Raw genomic sequence first — 23,707 nt, 5'->3', positions numbered from 1 at the left:
GTGTGATAGAAATGAAAGAGAATAGAAAGGAAAATATGAGTAAAGGACAGTAGATTTTGTCTTACTGTAAGATTACAGTGCCTGTAATTACTATTACCATTCAGGAAGAAAGCAGGTTCTTTGTCCCATAGATAAAGGTGTTTTGCTGTAAAAATTGCAGATCAACTCCATGGCAAAAGAGCAAAAGGCCTTGTAAAGATGCTGGCTGAAGCTGGCCGTTATTGTTTCCAAAGCAGTCCCTTTCAAAAGACTGTATGTCCATAAACATTTTTTCTATGGGCTTATGTCCTTATATTTGCTTATTCCATAGAAATATGCTGAAAATTAGATTTTTTTGATATATACTTTTTGAATTTTCACATCCCTACTACTACACATCCCTATTATCTAATGGCTGCCATCCTAACAACTATTTTGTTTCTTTCAGAGGGAAATGGTTTACTCATCTCGGGAATCTTCCCCAACGCGCCGCCTCAACACTCTTCCTTCCTCTTCGACCTCAGCACCCTCTGGCTCTCCATCCCGTTCTCGCCTCTCGTACAGCGGGGGTCGTACTCCCTCCTTCTCCGGAAACCATCCTCAACATGAGCAGCCCAGACATCCCCACCATCCTCCAGGTGGCCATGGTGCCAACATGGGTCTGTCTCCATCTCCAAGTGCCATCTTGGAGCGCCGTGATGTCAAGCCAGATGAAGAAGTTTCTGCAAAAAAGCTGGCTCTCATGAAAAATGAGGCGCTTTACGCTGATCCCTACAGTTTGATGAACGAGGGTCGCCTCAGCATTGCCTCCACCCAGTCTTTGGCTGCCATTGGAGACCCTTTTAGCTACCCTGTTACCACTGGCCTCTACCGGCGAGGGTCTGTACGCTCTCTTAGCACTTACTCTGCCGCTGCTCTTCAGGGAGACCTGGAGGACTCATTCTACAAGCCTGGAGGTTCACTATACTCGGACACGTACTCCTCTGCAACCCTGGGAATGGGGTTCCGCATGCCGCCATCGTCCCCACAAAAAATTCCTGACATGCAGCTGAGGGACAGGGACTCGTATTCCACTTCACCACGACCCTCGCCTGTCAGGCAGACTTTCCGGAAAGACTCTGCCTCCTCCTCTGTGTTTGTGGAGAGCCCAAAGTCGAGGCCCAGCTCCAGTTCAGAGCCTGGTTTTGGTCCTTCTTTATCTGGACAAGACGCAGACACAAGCAGGTCAGCCTCATTTGGAACAGCTCACTGGATGTCTTCAGCTATAAGCCACTCTCTAAATTAGCCCTTCACAGAAGAATTGACTACTTCACTGTAATCTGCCTGTGCCTATAATTTCATAAGCATTATGTATTTTTTTCAGGGACCACCGCCTGGAGCGTATGGAGGCCATGGAGAAGCAAATAGCCAGCCTGACTGGCCTCGTGCAGAGTGTACTGACCAGGGCACCAGACAGCGACAGCACGTAAGACCCTCTATTAGACCCCATTAACCCTCTAAAAGTCACAAATACAGCCTCAGATTTGACACATAAGCAGGAGTATTGACAGGAACAGCGGCAGGCTATTATCAGAGCCATTACCAGCTCCACAGTAGTGAGGTATTGCACTGCCTTGTGCGAGCACGGCTCTAGTACAGACCTCTAAACCATCAGCTGCAGGCAGCTGTGCTATTGATCTGCTGTCGGATTCACAGAGTTTTCAGCGTTTTACATTCACTATGTCACGCTATCTCTGTTCATGTACATATCAGGAGTTTATTTACTAGAAGATAACTGAGCTAATGTGAGAAGTTTCATCATATCCGGTAGTGGTGCTTTGAGCATTAGCTCTGTAATTGCCTTGCCCTGTGGCCGTTGATCCTCAGATGCGGCCTACTGCGTCTCTGCATGATGGCGGGCTGCCCTCCGGACCAAGGCACGGAGTTTTCACGGCCATTACCTTTCTCTTCCAGCGAGAAGACCGAAACTAACAGTGACGGCTCCGCCACTGGAAGTGAGTACAGCATAGTAATCGAGATCTGTGAATTGAAGTGTTACTAACACTAATGTTTCCCCGTTGCCATGCTTGTACTCATGTTCTTGCTAACTCTGCTCCACAAAATACTGTATACATACTCTGCAGTGATGCTGATCTCCAGGCCTATTTGTCCATGCTCTCAATGTTGGAAGATGGGCAAGATTTGATATGGGGTACAACATTGCTGAGCTACTTGTTGGTGTTAATTTTCTTGTTTTTTGTTCTCAGTCCAAGAAAATGAAAAATTGTGCCTTTCCTGTTTTTCCGGTGCAGCATTTTTTCAAATATCAATATCAGTGAGCCTCGTGAAGCTAGTAAAGGTGAAAATAATTCTATTTTATTAGTTTTGAATGTGACTAAAACAACTCTGCTCAAAGCAGAAGTGCTGGTAGTTGCCCCCAGCGCTAAGAAAATTTTCCACTGCTCAATTTCATGGCCAGTCAGTGAAAAGTGGGTTGGCTCTTATGGTGCAAAGCGTAAGATATCTAAGAAAATATGGCTGTAAACAGCAACTTTAACTTTAAGTAGAACCATCCTGTGCTAAATTATAGGATGTTTAATGTTTTGATAAGCAATATAAAATACATTTGATCATTTTATGTGCTTATATTTAAAATTGTACTTATTCACATTATCATCTTGTGGTTTAAAATTGACTTCATCAAAAAGACAACAAACAAGGGCTCTAAAAAGAAAACAAGAGTATTTAGACTTTCCTAAATCTTCACTTGAATCAAAATCAAATCTCTAATCAGTACTAACTCTAAGATAATTGGAAAAATCCCACAAAGTTTCTGACTAAGACTTTTTTTTTTGCCATTAACTCCTTTTATTTTTCTTTCAGTCATACTCTAAAATGACCTATTCACCATTGGATATTGAAATATCCTATCAGATGAAATACGAATGGCATTTTATGCACAAGGAAAGTAAAAAAAAGCTGGTAGAAATCTCAAAATACTCTTGAACACCTTTGTAGCTGTTTGAAATGTGTTACATAAACAAGCAAATCTTCAAAAGTGTAAACATAACCCTTTAGGCAAGGTTTGAAAACAGACAAAGCTATGAAATAGTTACTTTAACTCACTCTGTGTAGAATTATTTATTTTAGATGGTTGTTGAACTTAAAAATGACAATTTCATAACTTGTCAGTATCTGTAGCATGGATTAGATCAATTATTGTCCTTTTTAAGTTATTTTTCTCTTTCCTATAATTTGTTCAACTTATTGGACATAGATAATCTTTGCCCAGATCTTAATGGACTCAGTTCAAAGATTTAAATGCATCTGAATCTTCTTCATAAATTGGTGCAATGCCCTTCCTCTGCTGTAATCAGTAGAAATCTTAAGATAAGGTAAGATAAATCTTTATTGTCATTGTCACAAGGACAACGAAATTCAAAGGGTGCCATCAGTCGGTGCACATGCCCAAAAACAAAAAATAACTGTCTCACAATTCACACACAACGCAAGAATCAACAAACAACTGGCAAAAAATAAATAAATAAATGCTTCCCTGTTCATCCCTCTTCAAATATAAAATCTGAAGACTCTCCTCTTTCTTTTGTCTCTCTATCTCTCCTCATTAATTTCTTGGTAACTGCTTACTCTTTCTATATTCCAGCTGGACGTCAGAAGAAGAAAGGTAGTTGGCATCTCCTCCTCCTGTCATCCTTTTTTATTTCTTCTGTCAGACATTCATCATGACTCTCTGCCCTCTGTATGGGTGTTGGTGTTGCTGAAAAACCAGCAGTCTCTGTTCTCATGTTTTCCTCCTGGCTGTTTTTATCTCCGGAAAGCGGACTCCTCTCCTTATGTCTCTAATTCTTGAATTCTTTGCTTGGTTGTTGGGAATTTTCAGAAGTTTATTTTGTCACACACTAGACACTCGTTTGTGAGTGTGTATGTGTGGTCAAATAAATGACAGATTGATGGCCATACTCACAAAGCCCTGTGTTGCGATAAGAGCATTCACAACCCTGTGTGTCCCAACTAAACAGATAGTGAACTTCTCCCCTAGTTACTAATAGCATGAGCTCACTTCTTACCTGATATACAATATATAGAGTTTTGTGAATATGGTGGTTTTTGTTGCTTTTTCACACTGGATAAAACGTGCGTGTGCCCACGCCTACTCTCTATATAGATGTATTTATTTGGGTATTTATGCTGAGAGTGTGCGTGTTGCTCATATTGTATCTGAAATGTAACTGGAGTACTGTGTAACAGAATTGTTTCTCAATGATCCCCCAATATCCTGCTTTGTGATTAGCAGCCAATACACCATCAGCACCTTTAGCTTTGATGCCACCACCACCATCTAACACAACCCTGGTGAACGGTGTGGGTCGCCTGCAGATGAAACTCCATCTGCACGGTCTGCAGCAAAATGCCACCGACCTCCGCAAACAGCTCGGTCAGCTTCGCAAGATACAGGTATCAACAGTTTAAACAATTTATCTATTTCAGAAACACTTTTTCTGTTCGCTCCTGAAGATTTGTACCTTAGAGATATCGGCATGTAATTTGGAAAACTTATGTTAAAATTCTCAATCTCTTTAATGCATGATAATAAAATCTCATTTCCAACTGTCATTCACAAATACTGTGAGGTTTTGTTGATTGAATCATGGTTGTAGCAGTGTCATGCTGTCTGGATGCTTTTCTGCATCAGGCATCAGGGAGCTGATGAAAGTTTATAAGAAGATGTAGTTAAAAACAGAAAAATCCTGGAAGATAATCTGTTAAAAACTGCAAAAGATTTGAGTTTAGGACAGATGTTTAATTTCCAGAGGACAGCAACCCTACAGTAAACACAAAACAAGAATTACAATGGAATGGTTTAGAGAATAGCATATTCATGTAAAGGTCTGCTTACAGCCTAGAATTAAGGATTTGTAGCAAAGCTGGAAAATAGATGTTAAGGGTGAGGCAAGCTGCTTCGATTGGCTTTAGTTTATCTTTTTATGCTTGTTTTTTTTCTATTTGGAATCCTTGTTAGTTTTCAGTTGCAGGAAATTACAGTTGGCATTCATAAACACAACTCTAAGCATCTGCTGGCTGAGGATATATTAAGAATATTGGAGCCGACAGCTGTGTTCTCTGCTGACTGCTTAGATATCTGTATCTACCTCCCAGATCTTTTTATGAATTGCATTTCATTAACATAAACACATCTTGTTCTTGCACTTCCTGAAATCCTTCGGGATTGTGGGAAGGAAATTGTCACCTTCCCTGACACTCAAATGAATAGTCTAAAAACTTACAGCTTCGTTTCACACAATCTTAGGATATGACCTAACAGTGTTTTGAGTGGTTATTGGGGTTATATTAGCTGAACTTTAATGAATAAAGCTTCACAGAGAGCGATAGAGCATTATAAATAATCAGCTTTCAAAGTGACAGGGAGGAATATAAAATTTTATGTGCAGCTCAAAGCAATACAAGTGTACACATAAAAGTTTCATCAGCAACATGTCTTTCCCGAGAACACGTTCTGATGACTGTGCATAATTCACAGTCTTGTGAACACATCTTGCTAACAACTTTCCACTGAGGAAAAGCAGGCTTTGTAAATTTTGCAGAGGAATCAGCAAAGCTGTTTTAGTTTGAACTCAACCATTTTATAACAAATGCACAATATCTTGATAAGTGTAAACAGAGTCCTAATTTTTTTTTTGGAGTGTTCAGTCCAATTTTAGTGTTTAGAAACCAGAAGATTGTAAATTGCTTCAAAATATCAAATTGTACAGTTTGCATATATTTTGCTTTAGCACAGGTCCCTTTGTTTTTAAGTGTGCAAATATGTATTTGTGGTGACTGTTATTAAACATGATGTATTTTACTATGTCTGCATAGACCTCCTTCTGCACTTCTTAACACCTTTGATAAACATTCAAAAAATATTGTTTTTGTATAATCTAGCACAAATAATCTCATACAGAAGAATTTTGTCCACAATATCCTCTTAGCCATTTCCTGACTTAAAAAGATCAACACACAACTAACTTACTTATATAGCATTTTCTCTTGTGTTTCTCATTTTGAAGAGTTGTAAAGTGAAATCACATAATCACTAAATAAATCCCTAAGTCACATCACATTTATTCAGAAATCATGGATTACTATTTGTACATTAGTTGTCTAAAAAATTTTGGGGCAATTTCCAGCCACTCCTTGTTGTTGTTCTGTTTTCTTGCTTTTGTGGGTATTAGATTTCATAGAGTGATCAATAAAAATTTCTCAATACTTCTTTGATTTGCTAGTCCAATTTATGTTGTCAGCCAGGTTCTATTTAAGTGATTAATTAAATCTACAGACCTATTAGGAATAAAGCCCATAGTGTGGCTAGTGAAATCAAAATTTAAACATTTTTGTTTGTAACAGTTAATTTTATTGTAACAAGGGAGAAGTTACTTTTTCATTAAATACCACGCTGTGTTGGAACTTAATGTTTTGGCTTTCACTTATGAAAACTTTATAAAAATATCAATATATTTTAGATTAAATCTGGAACAACATCCATATTTCAACAGTAGGACATATGCTGGGCAAAAATGGTGTCCAAGTGGGAATTCCAAGACTGAAACACTGCTGACGAGTTAAAAAGTGGAACTTTTTAAAAGCAGTCCATCTTGTTCCATCTGTCATAAAACTAATGCAAGATTCAGTAAAAGAAAAAGAACGCTCGATTTTTCCCAGCATCACCTTAAACAAGCTGTTCAGGCTCAAAAATTCTCTTATGAGGCCTTTTTAAAACAAGCCTACAAAGATGATTCGACCAAAATTATTTCTGCTATTAAAATTTATTTGACGAACTACAACATTTTTAAAATATTAGGTATTATCATAGGATTCATTTTCTACATTTTTCAGTGTGAGATCATGTTTCTACAATAAAAATGAATGAATTTTAAGACTTTGTACTCATGTTTCCCATATTGTCAACAGATATGGAGCTACTGCAGTATGCAGGTGGCTTTCAGCTTTTTATGTTCACTTCAATACAACCTATTGTAAATAGCACCTGCAAGAAACTTTGCTGCAGTGCACATTGGTGGTATTCCATTTTGTTAGGGCTGCAGTGGCACAATATCGAAGCTAAGTTTGTAGTTTGTAGTGTTCTGAAACAATTTGGACAGATTGGTTTGATTGGCGTCTTTGCAGAGGAAATAAAGAGAAAAGGCAGTAAGAGACAGTGAGTGTTTCAGAGCTGTTATTTGTTCCAAATAACAGCCCTTCAAGCCTTGTGATTCAAAATCACAAGGATTTCTTGAAGTTGTTAAGCAGCAAAACAGCTCCAGCTGTGATGTACACAGAGAGGAAAGTTTATTGTTTGCATGTGTAATTGTCCAAGTATGACCTCTACACCTGGGTTACTGTTGTTGCCCGAAGCACTGGCCTTCTGCTTCAATTTTGCATGAGGCATATGAATTATACATAAAGTCAAGGAAAAGGATGAGCAGTTAAAATTTAGAGACGAGGCAGAGCACTGCAAGATTAAAAACATGTAAATGCATTAAATATTTTTACTTAAATTTTTGCTGCACTCCTGAGTCTACATGAGTGCAGCTGCTGGCAGTACGCAGCAGTTGGGAATACAATGTTATTCTGCATGTTAGTGATACTGTTGTCTTGCTCAAACAGAAGGCTAATAAATTATTAATTTTTTCTGGCTTAGCAGGTGATTTCAAACTGGGGTGTTGTGTTACGTGGAGCAGACCTGCAGAATGTTGCATTTATAACACAGACAGAGAGCTCAGTTCATGCTCAAGTGATTCTGCCATGGGCATTTTTTGTTTTTCTCAGAACTTCTGAACTTAGTGTTAGGAGAAATATTTTGTGCAAATTAAAATTTAAGCAAAACAAATGTGGAAGTCTCAAAATTCTAAAGTTTGTAAATTATTTTTCTCACCACACTGATTATATTCTCTACAGCTGCAGAATTTATATCTTTAATAATGTATTGTGTTTTAAGATCAGCAACATAAACAATGACATAATCTGTTAGTAATTCCAACAACTTTAACTTTGTCAGCCTTTGTTATGCTACAACAACTAACTTTGATGGAGGGAGGAGGGGTGTGTGAAGTTATGGACACACAAATGACTAAGTGGATGAAAAAAAAAAATGTTTTTTTATTTTAAAATTAAAATTTAAAACTTGTATTAATGTCCCTTATTCTGACACCCCTACATACCCCTACATAAACTCAAGTGCATCTGAATACCTTGTAAATAAACAGGGTTTACTGGTGTAAAATGTATTCTAAGTATAAAATTAATGCAAGGGTTGTGAATACTTCTACAAGGCACAGTCCAATACTTTGCAAGGTATGTGAGCATTCTTGTCTTCCTGTTATGTTGATTTGAAATGTTTTTTGTGTGTAGATGGAGAACCAGGATTCAGTGCGAACTCTGCTGAAACGGACAGAGGCTGAGCTGAACGTACGCGTAGCAGATGCCCTTCGGAAGCAAGAAGATCCTTTGCAGAGACAACGCCTCCTTGTGGAGGAGGAAAGACTCAAGTACCTCAATGAAGAAGAACTCATCATCCAGCAGCTCCAGTCAGTCACATAATATTATTAAAGCCATAAAGTAAAACAACCTACTGTCTAAATCTAAAAACTTTAAAAATCAATATTTTGTTCTGTAATGGAAAGATTTTATTTGCATGTCTATGTGGCAACAATGTGTGATTTTGTCCTCTATAGGCCACCGTACTATTCTATTTGAAATATAGCAAAAATTACACATTCCATATTGAGTTGGTACATCAGACATGAGAAAAGTTCAGCTTTTGCAGCTTAATGAATTATAGAATGACTCGGTGATATGAAGAAATTTAACTGTAATTAAGCCTGACAATGGACAAGATGCTTATTAAGATCTGAAATACATAGCTGTCCAGTAACTAATTAGAATGACTGCAAAAATGAGAGTGAGAGCTACCTTGAGATTTAATCATCAGATATTGTAAGTTGCTTCGCTCTTACATGTGGAATTGCTAAGCCCCTAAATCACAACACATTTCTGAATAATTGGTTGAACTCTTAGAGATCTTTTCTAATCACTATTTGTTTTTCTTCCATACCAAATGTAGCCACCTGCTTTCATTCATTACCTACTCTGCTTTTAATAAAAGAATGCTGTTTGGCCTTGCAGTTAACATAACAGCATTATAATTTTATATTTGCATAAAGTCTGTGCTCCTGAAGATATGATAGGTACATAATTGGACTTTTTTTCAGTCACAGTTTATGCAAATAGCTTTTCAGATACCACTGCATACTCCTTCAGTTCAGCTGTCCATAACAAGTTGATCAACAGGCTGTTTATTGGCAGCAGATTAATCAACACTTTATTAACACATTTCTGATGTGATCAAGTTTTAATTTGAATAAAATGTGATCATAAAAGAAAAATCCCTGATGCTCAACCTTCTGTTTGTTCTGTCTCAGTGACCTGGAGAAATCAGTGGAGGAGATCCAGAAGGAGTCTTCTGTCAACCACAAGCTGGTGTCAGTGCAGGAGCTGGAGGAGAAGGCTACAGTTCTGAGAAAGCTGGGAGAAACACTCACAGAGTTGAAAAGTGAGTCATGCTGGCACATCCCTCACACTGTGCACTGCACAACACAGAAAACAGTCATTACGTCTAGTAGTCAGTTTATTTTCCACTAATTACTCACCGAGGCGCCGATTATCTTTTAGTCACCCGCAGTCAGTCTGCAATGTTTAATCACTTGCGAATTGCTCATTGTATGAATGAACTTGCTGACCATTTGCAGTAGCTCAAAAAAAGAACATTTAATTAACTTGAAAAGCTTTCAGTATCCTTGAGAGGTGTTTTGTAAAAGCATGCCTGTTTTGTGTCGCTCCTCTGCTTTTCTTCTACAGATCAATTCCCAAGCCTGCAGAGCAAGATGCGGGTGGTGCTGCGGGTGGAGGTAGAAGCTGTGAAATTCCTCAAAGAAGAACCGCACAGACTAGATGCCCTGTTAAAACGCTGCAAGACTATAACTGACACCCTCGCCACAATGCGCAAGTATGAAACTGCTCTGAAGGTGGAGAACAGCACATTTGGCAGCTTTAGGCTCAGACTGAAGTGTCGAGCAAGCCGATATAGTGATGTGAAGAAGTGTTTCCCTCTTGCAGATTTCTGTGGTAGGATTGGTTAAGCCAGCTTAGTAAAGGTTCACCACTGTCTCATTCTTTCTCCATTTGTGGATAATAGCTCTCACTGTGGTTTGTTGGCGTCCCAAAGGCTTAGAAACGGGTTTGTAACCCTTTTCAGACTGATAAGATGTTGATGACTATGTTTCTAATCTCTTCTTGGATTTCCTTAGATCAGAACATAATGTGTTGCTTCTTGAGGTCTTTTAGCTTTCTTCTAGAAGTAATCTGACTATTGAAACGAAACCAAATAAATATGGTTAATCACAAGGATGAGTTAACTAGAGGGCAGTTATATTTACACACAGGGCAAGGTTGGATTGGATAGTTTATTTTTCCTCAGTAACCTCAATTTGAAACCGTTTTGTCCATTTACTCAAGAGATCTTTGTCAGATATTAAAATTTCTATGATAGATCATATCTGACAGACAGGGTTTTCTCAGTTCATATTGATCAATCAAGTCTTCAGCTGCAGCAACTCTAACGTGGAGTTCCTCAGGTCGACTTTGAGTCCTCTCCTGTTCTTATTTTACATTTTACCCCTAGGATCCATCCTCAGAATGTATAATTTTACCATAAGATAAATAATAATTTACTGAAAACTGTATTGTACTGGCAAAATAACTTCAAGACCTGGATGCACTCAATTTTCCTCCATGTACAGTAGACAAAATTAAAACAGAAGTCATTATGTTTGGGACTACGGGCTCTGTAGACCTTGATAGTGCACTTGCCCGTCTAACATTTTTCAGTCAATCCATTGTTAAACAGTTTGGAGTAAGTTTTGAAATTTCCCTTAAATTTGATATATTCTATATAAAAAAATTCACTTTGATTTGAAATATTTAAGCATGTCAAATAGCATGCCAGAAGACTCCAAACTTTTAAGGGAAAGAAGCATCGAGTAACGCTTTCTTCATGGCACTAAATGTAGATTGAATGTATTTTATTAGGTTTTATTTATAATAATTTATTATGAAGAAATAACACTCTGAACTTTTAAGGGAAATAAGCATTCAGTAATCATAAATTCCAGCTGAAAGCACTTTCAAAGCTATTTTTATTCTCATAAATATGCGTTGTGATTTTTATGAAGAGTGAAGGAGATTCCCTTATCAGGTTTAGTCCTGAAAAGCTTCTTAATAATCTTAATTATTCTCAGAAAATAATCTTGTCACACTCAAGTTTAAAGGGAACATTTCACAGACTTGATTAAGGATTTTTTTCTTCCTTGTCTTGCCAGGCAAGCAAATGAAGGAGTTTGGAAAAAGCAGGACAACTTTTCTAGCCCCTCATCAAAGCACAATGACGACTTGCAAAAATTTTCGAGTTTTGACATTCCTACCAGTCCACCTCTAACTATCAATGACATCGGAGGAGGTAACAGCTTGTCTAACTGGAGCCCTCACTCGAGCCTCAGCCGTGGTCTCGGAAACCCGTCTGGTCCTCATAAGGACAATCATCCTCCTATTCCTCACAAAGGCAAAGCCCTAGAGGAGTTGGAGCGGCGGGCTGCCGCTGACAAAGCTTTATCAATGGAAGTCCGACTGGTAGGGCAATTTCTTTAATTACATTTTCCTTTATATTTCACCCCATAAACAGTTGGCGGAAGTTGTTTCAGCAGTGTCTGCTTATCTATGTGTCCTTTATATACCTATGTTACTTGGTCTTTAGAGAATTTAAAAAATGAGCAGCCATGGAGAGTTTGTTTACGGCTTAAGAATATGCTGACCTTGCTATCCACATGGGATCTTGTCAGTACTCTGGCAGTAAAAATTGTTTCTACTAAATAGCTGAAACAAATAATCCACACTCTCCAATGAATAAATAAATACCTACACCGAATACCTCCACGAATTAAGGCTCCCAGAAGGATAAAATGCACACACACCTCAAAATTGCACATGTATCAGGTTGACAAGAGAAAGAGGAAAAGCTTAAGGCTTCAGTGCTAATGCAAAATGCATTTGTCATGCTGTTAAAGAGAAGCACTGGTGTCAGGGAGAATAGGGAGGAAAAAGCACAAGCAGTGGCCCATAGGCCTTAGTATGTTATTTTTGTTGTGTTAAGTGCAACTCAGCTTACTGTGACTTGGGGGGATCATCTCATGGTCATCAGTGGAAAAACATAAACCTTTTGGAATTTGATTCTTTTTGACTGCCCCAGCCAAGATATGCACTGTGCCAATTTAAAATTATTGCACAACATGGCACACTGAGTGCTGCACAGAAAACATCCTCATGTGCTGCTAATGGGTTAATGAAAATACTGATAGTTGTGTATGTGTGCAAAAATACAGCCATCAAATATAAGATTACTTTATTCGCTATAATGCCAATAAATATTTCTCCACTGATTAATTTGAATGGTATAAATAATTCTCTACATGATATTTTTTTTAATGAAATGATTTTTAAAATAACATTACTTTTTAAAATTGATTCTTATTTTACATCTTTTTTGAGAGACCTTTCTCATTTCCTATGAAAATATACTTTTTGGATGAGCAAAATAAGTGTCAAATTATTTAAAGTTGCTGCATGCAGTGTGCAGATGTGATACTCATGTCCATTGTGACAGCCAAGGAAGCTCCAGCTAAAAACCTATTTGGCCAGTACTGAAATTTCAGTATCTATAGATTTGCTTTAATGCTGAAATTCAATTTTCCCAATTGGCTGGAATCCAGTAACATTTGACAGGTCTTGGAGATTTTGATAGCCATCTGGCAGTCTTAATCTGATGTGAAACAGGCCTGAAACAACACTATTCTGGTTGCCATCATTCACTTTACAGGCGGCAGAGCGGGACTGGGAGGAGAAGCGGGCCAGTCTTACACAGTACAGTGCTCAGGACATCAACCGCCTGCTGGAGGAGACCCAGGCCGAGCTGATGAAGGCTATTCCAGACCTGGACTTTGCTGCCAAGCAGATCAAGCCCTCTTCCAACACACCATCAGTCCAGAACCCTCAGAATGCGGCGTCAACAACAGAGCACCGCAGCAGCAAGCCACAAAACAAGCTTTCAGCAAAAGAGGGTGGTTCCAGGCGTGGCTCTGGTAAGGCTATGACTTTCAAAAGTATGAATCACAATAATTTATTGCAACCAGTTTTGTTAATTTATAAGCTTCATTATCATGTTTTTGTTTATTTTTTCACTTTTCACTTTTTCACTTTTTGTTTTCATTTTTCCAGATGAGCTGACAGTACCACGATATCGCACAGAAAAACCGTCCAAGTCTCCTCCTCCTCCCCCACCTAGACGTAGTTTCCCCTCATCTCCAGGAGTGACATCTCGCAGTGGAGAGCCATTAATTCCTGGAAAAAGCATAAAGGTACAAGAGAAAGAAGCCACCAAATCAATACAGTCTTATGAAAACTAATTAGTTCATTTGCTGAAAATTTTCTGCAAACTTTGCTGCTTTATATCATGTTTTAATCATTTTTGTTTATTAGAAATTAGAATCTGAAGAGAATGACACTCAAAAGCCTCACATAAAACTGAGGAGGACCATGTCAGAAAACCCTCGCCCTGCATCGACACCCCCAACGCTCGCCTCTGGAGAGAAGGAACAAGGAGAGGAGGAAAAGATTGCTGCTGAACTTGAGGTAAATGAAATATGGATTGTACATCAATTTGATTATACTTTAATCGTAATAATGTTGCTCAATCAATGGCCAAACTGCACTTTATAGCTATGAACGTGACATCCACAAAGTGCCAAGGGGTTGCTAGAGTACATACACACTCTAAGGGCATTTGCAGGTACGCTCATCATCATTACCACATGTTCAAGCAGCAGGTGCCATATGTCCCTCCTGCCCCTGGCACCGAGAAAGCCCAAAGATCGCATAATGCTCAGTCGCACACATCATCACCCAGGACTCACAGATAGACAGATGGACCCTGAGAGCTGTGTGTTCTGTGTTTAAGATGGGCTGCCTGGAAACTTGAGGCAACAAAGACTTAATAATACTTGATTTGGATTTGTCAGTGGTTGTTGTTTTGTTACTGAGACATTCTTTTAACCTCCGTTTTGCCTCCCCAGCTGTTTGAGAGAGCCCCAGTAAGGCTCTCTCGCCCTACTTCACTTTTCCTCCCCGTTAGTCCACACATCAGGAAAAACACTTCCCCCTCCAGGCTAGAAGTGTCTCCTCTTGAGGCCTCTGAGGTAACACTCTGGCTGGCCAGGAACAGTCTGGATTGTTCCCTTATGTCTCTTTTACTTCTTAACTACCTTCACTGTAACTACTGCTCAGTTTTTGACCGCATGCACTTTTAACCTTCTTGGTGTAAGCCTCATGGCCACACAACTGCTGCTGATTTATTTTTGACATTCACATGCTGACAAGAAAACCTGAAGAGATTTTGCAAAAGCTTTATACTCATTAGAGGGTTAAACTGATAATTATTATGTGTGACTGTGCACTAATTGTATTTGCCAGACTGTGTCATAATTTATCGCAAGATATCGTGAATAAATGTGTGACAAAACATTATTATTCCAAACTCAAGTCTAAAGTGGATGGGTTGTGATGAAAACAAGAAGATAATTGCTACCTTAAACTTGCAAAAACTTTTGGTCAAATCCAATTAAATACCTGGAAAACCTTTAAGCAATGATCCAAATTTTGGTCAATTTTTAAATTCAGTGTTTTTCAGATCCACTGCGTTTCCTAAAACACAGAATTTCCTGATTGAAGGACAAATAAAGAATTAACATTCTGAAATATCCAGGTTGTGAAATGTTATACCAATAAAGTGGGTCGTACCATGTATTAACAAAAGTGGTTCCAATAAGATTGGCACCAGCAATCTTATTGAAAACAGTCGCTTCATATTGAGAAATCCAGAGGAATGGAGACATAATTTTCCTTATAGGAGCATCAACCTGCTACATTTAGTATTATTGGATTGAGAGCAAACAAACCTATCCTGTTTCCCACCTTTTTCCCTTGCATGCGATTTTTGTAATTAGGTCCCAAACCTACTTGTGCGTGTATGCTAATTATCCATAAATGCATACATAGGTATAGTTTTTCTCATATCTTTCAAGTTTTTCTTACATTTTTTGTAGAGGTTTAACTAGTTCATGTGTTTCTATTTGTATATTAAGTTTTTTCTTTATTTATAGGGAAGGAACTTATCTCCAGTCCCCCACATCGTGTTGACAGAATGTTTGCCAAACTCACTCACTGCTGCAGAAAATTCTGTCAGAGACTTAGCAAATTACCCTGTACAAGACAATCCAGCACACAATTTGTGCAATCAACATATGGTTCACAAGAATGTGTTTTCAAGGGGAATACCTTCAGAAGGAAGCAAATGTGTTCTCAAACAAGACCAAGAAATCTCCCTGCTTCTGACAGACATGGAGATGAGATGGGTGTCTCCTCACAAAGTTCAGGAACTGAAGAGTATAGACCTTAAAACTCTAACTATTTCAGTGCAAAATAAAGACATTTCTGAAGCACAGCTGAATGAACGGCCTGTTCTTATAATTTTCAGGGAGGGAAATACACTGAAAGATACATACAGACTGCTGTATTCCCTTCTAGAGTCATCCAATCCAGTTCCTAAACCGAGATTAAGGTCCTTCCACCAACACACTCAGCAACAATCCCTAATGGAGGCTCTAAGAAGAGGGATTGAAACAGGGGACGACGTGCTAACGTTTCAGCATGCTGATGACGTTAGAATACAGCAAAGTAATTGTGATTCTAAAAGTAGCTCATCAAGTCAGAGTAGGATGACAAAGGAGGTCCGACTCAGCACCTACCAGAGGATGGAGAGTTTGGAGGAGACGATTCGAGAGCTGGAGAACACCTTAATAGAGATCAGTAGCCATCCTACGAGAGAGACGCTCTACACTGAGTCAGCCACCAGAAGTATTCCAGCACAGCGCACTGGGAGTCTGATGTCAGAGACCAGGAGGCCACCAGTTCCACCCAAACCAGCATCAATTCAGGTCCATTGTTTGTTGCTGCTGCTGTGTACATCTGTCACTCTGAAGCAGCATGCTCTGTTTTCCTTCTTCTCAGCAGATGACTACTGGAACTTCTCTTTCAAGCCTCTGATGTCTGCTCCCTGACTCATTCATCATGTAATTTTATTTAAGATCAAAAATATGTACAGAGGACAGACAACAGACTCCCTGTCTTCTTCTCTGTTCTGTTCTTCAAACTGGAGCTGCTCTCCTGCTGAGTCGTGCAACAGTAATTATTTCCCTTCCAATCTACTCCGACACTTGCTCATTTCTCCTCTCTGTTAAATATATGCATACGTAATGCCTTAACTTTATTATTTCTATTTTTTGCTTATGAGCCTTGCCTTGAAATCAACTTCCTTTCCCTCCAGCAAAGCAGTTAACAATACCATCATTTGAATTTTTAACCAACCTTCAGGGCATATTTTACATTTTCCTAAATCGTGCATTAAAGGGTATTGCCACTGCATGTGCAATGAGATTTTTTGTACTGTTTTCACAAGGCAATGAAATACATTTGGGTTGCCTCTTTTACATAAGATTATTGAAGATAAAATTGTTTTGAGAGGTTATTACGCAGAAAAACCCTAGTCTGTTTCCTATTCCATAGCCTAATATTGCTTATGACCATGTAATGAACTTCTTGTCCTCGGATATAATGAGCCGCCTGTTTTCATCTCACCTCCAGCTGACCGCAAAGCGACAAAAGCTTAGCAATTAGCAAAAGGCTTAGAGCATTCCTGGTACAGCTGTCTTCGTGCCGAGATGACTTGACAGTTTGCGTAGTATTGACTCTTGCCTGGAAAGCATCCTTCCACTGAAATACTTGACAGTCGCTGTCATAGCGAGTTTCAGCCCTCTGATGTGGAGCCATGGAGCGTTCCTACGGGAATGGCTGGGGATTACAGAGTCTTCACACATTATTTCATCACTCCAGCTTCAATCATGTTGATCATTCCAACAGAACCCTTCTCCCTATTCTGGTCCAACATGTGCTGCAAACTAAATTCGGACAAGAAGTCTCCCTTCTTATTCAATTGTGGTTGACATTTCCTAAAAGAAATAGAAGTTGAACTTAACACAAAGGACAGCCAATTTACTGAGTGTTAACAATTTGGTCTAGTCAATACGTAGCTGGATATCTGGGAAAACAAATACATTTTTATTTGCTTTGCCTTTAATTCACACAAAAACTCAACTTTATATCACTGAAAATTATAATTCATAAAAACTGAGACGAAAGTGGAGATTTGAGAAAACTGTATTTGTATTTGTTGAGAAATGGAGTTTTAGGGTCCCGCGCATTAGTCGCATTAGTCAGCGACCAATAATGCACCAATATATTCACAAATATATTCACACACTTTACAATGATTCCCAATTGACATTTTCTTGTATTTTATTTTCTGTATATTCTAATACATTATTTAAAAGTGCTTTAACCTAAATATCTAACCACGTAAATTAACCTCCTGGTGCCATGTTTAATTCGCAACAGGAAATTATGGTTGTTTTGAAGGTTTCTGATTGGTTGCTTTGCGGTACACTGCCCTTCTTGCAATTGGCTTGTTTAAAATAACATACAGGGGTCTATTTGTGCGGGTTCATGTGGATGAACCTGCTCTGATGACCTGATGAACCAATCTGAAAATGATTGAGTGCGTATTTTTATTTTTATTTTTTTAAATGATGATAATCAATTTTATAAGTACCTGGCTGTGTGCAGACAAGGCCTAAGATTTGTAAGGTAAAATAAACAATTGACACAGCGAAGTGGAAGGAAAATTATGCAGGATTGTCAACATTTTTACAAATAATTATCTGAAAGGTCTGTCGTGCATTTGTATTCAGCTCACCCTTAAAGCTGATGAGCTTCAATAAAATCCACTAATCCATTATGATTTGAGGTCACCACTGAGTTGTGAAGGACACACAGGTCTGTTAGGAAACATTAGTGAAAAGACACGGTCATGAATGACAAAGAACTCAGTAGACAGGTCAGCGATAAAACTGTGGAGAAGTTTGGAGGGAGGGAGGTTACTAAATTTAAAGTGGGAGAGCGTCTAGACAGTAAATCTATTGGTTGTGCACTTCAGTAATATGAGGTCAGTGGAAGAGTGACAATGCCACTATTTAGCGAAAGCCATATAAACATATAGATCAAACTTTCCCATGCTTCCTTTAAGGAAAACACCAAACATATGGAAGAAGCTTCTCTCCTATCAGAGGTGACTAAACTAAACATTATCGCTTAAATGCAAAATAGTGTGAAGGAAAGCAAACATTGTACATCACTTTGGACATACTGGAGTAAAGCACAGTGATGGCAGTAACATAATGTGGAGCTGCTTCAACTTGGAAAGTCATGGTGGTCACAGTTGACGGGAAAATGGATGGAGCTGTACTTTGGACATCCGCGGTGTACAAGTTTGTAGTTGTGAACTGACAATGAGAAAGTTCAAGGTATTTGCAAGGCACTATAATCTTTTATCTTGTGTCTTTGTGTGCAGAAGAGGCACAGCTGGATGGAAATGTGTATTTGTTTTTGTGTTTGTTAGAGGCAGTGAATTGAGTAGCTCAGTGGGGAAGATCATTAAGCACAGAGCTTTGCAGATCTTGCTGTGAAGTTAGATCACGTAGTGTCACTTTCAGTGCTGCTTTTCTATATTCTGTTCTGTGCTATTCGCTCTTGATAGAGGGTATTTTTCAGTGAAGTGCATTTTCTCAATTTTATATCAACTATCTTCTCAAATCTTTGAAGAAAAAATCCTACTTGTCTCAGGAGACTGGTTTGCTTGATGTAGTCAAACTCTTTTCAAGTAAATTCATGTCAATGGTAGAAACAGAAGGTATTGTAGAGCAGAAGTGAAATGTATAACCAGGTGCTCCATATTTAATCGACTTTCTGTTCTGCTTTTCTCTCTCTTGTTTTTCTCTCAGGGTGGGAATAATACCAGCATTGGTAAAATTCATTCCTCAGCTGCCTCAAAGCTGAAGCACCTGCAGCAAAATAGCACAGAGAAGACTAAAAGTGGCAAGAAAGAGGACTTACAGAAGATGCAGAGCCTGCAACAGGTATTATCTGACTATTAGTTCTGATTTTGATAAATCATGTTGAATCCACGATCTAATGGATTCGTCATCTTAGTATTGTCATAACTGCCCACAGACATTTTATTAATTTCTTTTTACAGAAGATTGGTATAATAAACCCTTCTTAAAGGCAAATTTAATGCTATGTGATTTCTATACATCATAAGTAAGCCTTGAAAGTTGTTTAAGTACTAAGATTGTGGGCATCTATTTCTGGTACCCATTGTTTTCTTTTTTTTCATTCACCACTCAAGAATAAATCGTTTCCATGACCGTTACATCATTTCCACACAAGTGTTGCACGTCCTCGGCATGCTTTACCCCTCAGCAAGAGAATATGACTTCATATGACAGGTTTCAGCAGGGACTGAATGAATTTAAAACCATTTTTGGAGAATACACATAAGTTGTTTGATACCACAGACTGATGCATGAGACGGGATGCTGGACACAGGATTGTTGAATCATTTTGTCCAGGGAACAAAATGATTCAATTTTTAGCTCGTTGTCTTTTAGATCTTAGACCACCAAATAATTGGGGTGGGAAAATAATTATTATGAAGTCTCTCTTTGTAGGGATTTATATTTTAATTAATGGAAACAGACTATTAATCAAAACTCTAGAAAAAGCATATGCTATGAAAGTTGTACACGGTCCAGTGCCACAAAAAAGTATTTGCCTCCTGATGGATTTTTTTATTTTGAAATTATGATTTTATTTGATAATGGAAAAAGCCAACAAAACCAGCCCAGAATTGGGTGAAAAGTAATGACTCCCTAAACCCTATCACTGATTATGTCACCATTGGCGACAACATCTTGCAACTTTAATTTGTTCTCATTAGCAGTTTTTCAACCAAAAATATCCAGTTCAAGGCATGTCACCTAGGTTTAAGTTGTAAAACTCCTTTATTTTATATTTTGGGGATTCAATTTTTTAGCTTATCTCTGAGTTTAACAGCTAGAATTATTTTAACTGTAGGATTTTCTAAAAGAGAGGTGAATTCATGGTTTTGTCAATTATGTCAAGTCATCCAGGTACTGAAGTGACAAAGGACCCCAGATCATCACCACCATCCTGTTTTACTGTAGTTATGATGTTCTTTTCATGAAATCCTGCATTAATGTTACACTAAATGCAGCTGACACATCAATCACCCTGAGAGTAATTTTGGTAAGCCAAGTTCTCCTGCGAAGGTTCATCAGTGTTTTTTTTCCCTAGATTACTGGAGTTTTAAAGCCTTAGAAATATCCTTGTAACTCTTCTCAGACTGATAGATGTTATAGACTTTGTCTTCAATCTGCTCTTAATTTTGTTTCAATGAGTTTGTGTTCCTTTTTGATATTCTGTAGGGAATGAACAGGTTGAGTATTTTTTATTCTAAAGGCCAGGCAGTAATTAAGCCTGAATGTGGCTGGTGAAATCAAATAAGTGAATTGTGATTAACAACAAATAATTTCGTGATTTAATAAGAGAAGCAATTATATTTTCGCAGAAGGCCAGTTTGGTTTGGAAAGTGTTTTTCTACTAATAGAAACTGTTTGAATTCTGGATTTTAAATTTCTTAAGAACATTTTTTGATCTGATTTTAAAATAGTGTTTGATCTAAAAATATTTGTGACCAAAAAAGACCTTTCCATTGTTCTGTAGTAAATCTTCTAGTAAAACATGACGTAGCACTTAGTGGAGAAGCCTGTAGTTTGTCACCAGGTTTGTTGACAGTTCTTTTTTGTTAGACTGTCTGAAGATGCTCTTTTGATGCTTTGGTTGTAGGGTTTTGTAATTGTAATACTAAAAGGCCCTTCCAGAACCCAGACTTAGCATTTTTTGGTGCATGAACAAACTTACATAAATATTAGTTGGTTCAAATTATTATTTTCCCAAAGCACTATTAATGGACTGCTTTTAAGAGGTGAAGAAACATGAGTGCCAGTTTATTTTCTTTATACCCTTTTAAAGCTATTTTAGATTAATGTTATACTTTTGCTCAATAGTTGGCCCTAAAGGGTTTTTTCTTTTTTTATCTTTCAACTTGTTAGCATTTAAAGAGGTGATGTAAAGTAAAGACCTGGACATAAGGATGCTAGATGGTCTCCAGAGGCTAGGAAATTAAACTGTCGAAGCATGTCGGTCGAGCAAAGCTGGGAGAAGATTCTTGCCAGTGCATGGGGGCAAGAAAAGCTTAATGTCGATGTAATTTGAAAAATAACAGAAGCAGTGAAGTGCACCTAAACCTTCATAACCCAGAGCGCTTTCAGACTCAAAAGTAAGTTTTGTAGATTGCAGAGAAATGAATGTGTTTGGGAGAGAGAGAGATTTGGGAGATGGAGAAGTAATGAGGCTTTGGTCTCCTCAAACTGAGAAGCTTGGGAAGAACCTTTGCAGTGCTGAGTAATAACCGCCACTTGAGTCACTGGCAATCACAGATGATTTAATATGAAGAGGGCATCTCTCTTTCCGTCATTAAATCTTTTACATTTCTCCCCCTTTATGTCTCTTCTCCCCCTTTTTCCCCCTTCCTGTACTCTGCAATTTATACAAGCGTCCCCTTTTTTTCCTTTTCCATCACCCTCTGTCGGTTTTGTTCATTCCCTGAGATTTGAAGACTGAGTAGATGCCTACTCTTGTCAACTGAAAGGGAAATTAATCCTATTATTTCAGAATGACACTGACACTGCACAGTCTCTTTTGTGCATAAACTGTTCAAAACAGCTATTGTGAAAGACTCTGGATGTGTGAAAGCAGTGTCCTTAGAGGGGCTTCGGACCCTCAAAGCTAATTGTCAGAGGACAAAAACCGGAGCCAGAGCAGTTTACATACCAGTTTAATACAATTTTATGGTTAATAAAAAAATGAGACAATTGATTTAAACTAAGAGAAGGAAAAAAGAAGCAACTATGGCAAAATTAATTTGTAGCTTTTTATTTTATAGGTGGAGAACAGTAGTTATTGTGAAGGTAAAGTAAGGATTGTTGAGCAAAAAATATCAGAAATGTTTCTTTTGGAAAATAAAGCGTTGTATCCAGTGAACTGGCAGAGTTTTAGGGATCTAGATAGGATCTCCCTTATCCTTATTCAAACCTGAATGATTTTTATTCTCCACATATCTGTCAACCCAATCTCAAAGATAAATCTGTCAGTCAAATATATTTTGGAGGATGGACAAGCTGATTGTCATCAATTCATAAAACAATACACTAGCTTGCAAACTTCCAACCAGTTTTCTATAATAACACTTTTATTGAACTTTTCTTAAATTTGTTCTTCCAAATTGACAAGAGCAACATGCTCTTTCCACATCTTATTAATCCAACTAAAAACCAAAAATACATTAAAAAAATCTGTCAACAACAACAAAAAAATATTTGAGGGATAAACGTCTGCATCCTGTGCCGGAACATTAGCATTTTGAATATGGGTTTATAGTTCAAACTATGCATCAGTTCCAATTAGGACAGCATGTTGTTGTTCCACTTGCTACTTTTATCTGCCAGGTTAAACTAAGCAACTTCTTCATTGATTTCCAACACTGACGTGCAAAAAGCTCTCAACTAACCTCATCTTTTGCTGCATAAGTTGACAATAAAACATTTGGAAAAAATCTAACATTTGTTTTGACAACATTCAGAAGTATAGAGAAATTCCCGATGAAAAACAATTGACAAAAGTAGCAATGTCACACTTATTGGATTTTTTTGTTTCACATTGTACCTTGTATAATTTCCTGTGTGCCTTGGATATATTTATGACAAGACACAAAGAGGAATTTCAGAATTCCTCTGAGATTGGAAGTTTGTTTTTCTGCCTTCAAGCCCAATGAGGAGGATGGTGAGAGGAGTAAAAAGATCTCCAGGGCTTCTTGTTAGTGAACAGTAGATGTGTTGTTTGGGGAAGCATGCCATTATAAAAGCTTCCTCTTCTATCATCACAAATGTTTGAAGTTTGCTAAATGTTACTGGAAATTTAAAATGAACCATGTGCTTTTGGCAGATTGAGCTGTAATGTTTTGTTACAAACACCCCATGTGTGTTTGGCATAAAACGCAGGATGAATATTTATTGAAGCCCCTTTTACCCTGTATTAACCAGGTTGGAGGACCTGGGCCTTTTTCTCATTTAAAAACTTAACTTTATTAAAGTACAAGGCATCATAACTATTGGCAAAAACAGAACATCTTAAATAAAAACTTGGAGGTCTGAGAAAATTGAAAATAGGAGGTTGGTAGATCATTTGGTGATGATCCAAAGCATATAGCTGATTCAACATAGACCCAAAATCAACCTTCTGCAATGGCCATCTCACTCTCATGACCTAAATCTTTTCAGAAAGCTTGGAGGGTAAGCTGGAGAGGAAATTAGATCAGTCAGAGTCCAGTCAGGACTCTGACAGATCTAGGAAGATATTTTCTAGAGGATTAGTCTCCCTTTATGCTTTCTGAAGTTTTATAAAAGTGCCAGTA

General features: G+C 38.1%; 1 protein-coding gene across 2 annotated transcripts in view; it reads left to right on the top strand.

The window, feature by feature from the left end:
- Positions 1 to 23,707, top strand: part of LOC102223618 (SRC kinase signaling inhibitor 1-like) — a 112,033-nt gene that overhangs the window by 80,882 nt on the left and 7,444 nt on the right. Inside the window, exons 8-21 of one of the 2 annotated variants that reach the window (XM_023349383.1) lie at positions 428 to 1,203; positions 1,343 to 1,444; positions 1,846 to 1,973; positions 3,623 to 3,643; positions 4,271 to 4,434; positions 8,389 to 8,564; positions 9,459 to 9,589; positions 9,895 to 10,042; positions 11,415 to 11,721; positions 12,965 to 13,226; positions 13,363 to 13,502; positions 13,624 to 13,776; positions 15,303 to 16,136; positions 19,095 to 19,229. In XM_023349383.1, the coding sequence (XP_023205151.1) occupies positions 428 to 1,203; positions 1,343 to 1,444; positions 1,846 to 1,973; positions 3,623 to 3,643; positions 4,271 to 4,434; positions 8,389 to 8,564; positions 9,459 to 9,589; positions 9,895 to 10,042; positions 11,415 to 11,721; positions 12,965 to 13,226; positions 13,363 to 13,502; positions 13,624 to 13,776; positions 15,303 to 16,136; positions 19,095 to 19,229 (3,477 nt within the window). The remainder of the gene's footprint in view (positions 1 to 427; positions 1,204 to 1,342; positions 1,445 to 1,845; positions 1,974 to 3,622; positions 3,644 to 4,270; positions 4,435 to 8,388; positions 8,565 to 9,458; positions 9,590 to 9,894; positions 10,043 to 11,414; positions 11,722 to 12,964; positions 13,227 to 13,362; positions 13,503 to 13,623; positions 13,777 to 15,302; positions 16,137 to 19,094; positions 19,230 to 23,707) is intronic. The other variant, XM_023349384.1, reaches the window with a different exon arrangement.

The sequence above is a fragment of the Xiphophorus maculatus genome, chromosome 16 (assembly GCF_002775205.1).
Source record: "Xiphophorus maculatus strain JP 163 A chromosome 16, X_maculatus-5.0-male, whole genome shotgun sequence".
NCBI classification, from domain to species: Eukaryota; Metazoa; Chordata; class Actinopteri; order Cyprinodontiformes; family Poeciliidae; genus Xiphophorus; species Xiphophorus maculatus.
This window is presented reverse-complemented; position numbering and strand designations above follow the sequence as displayed.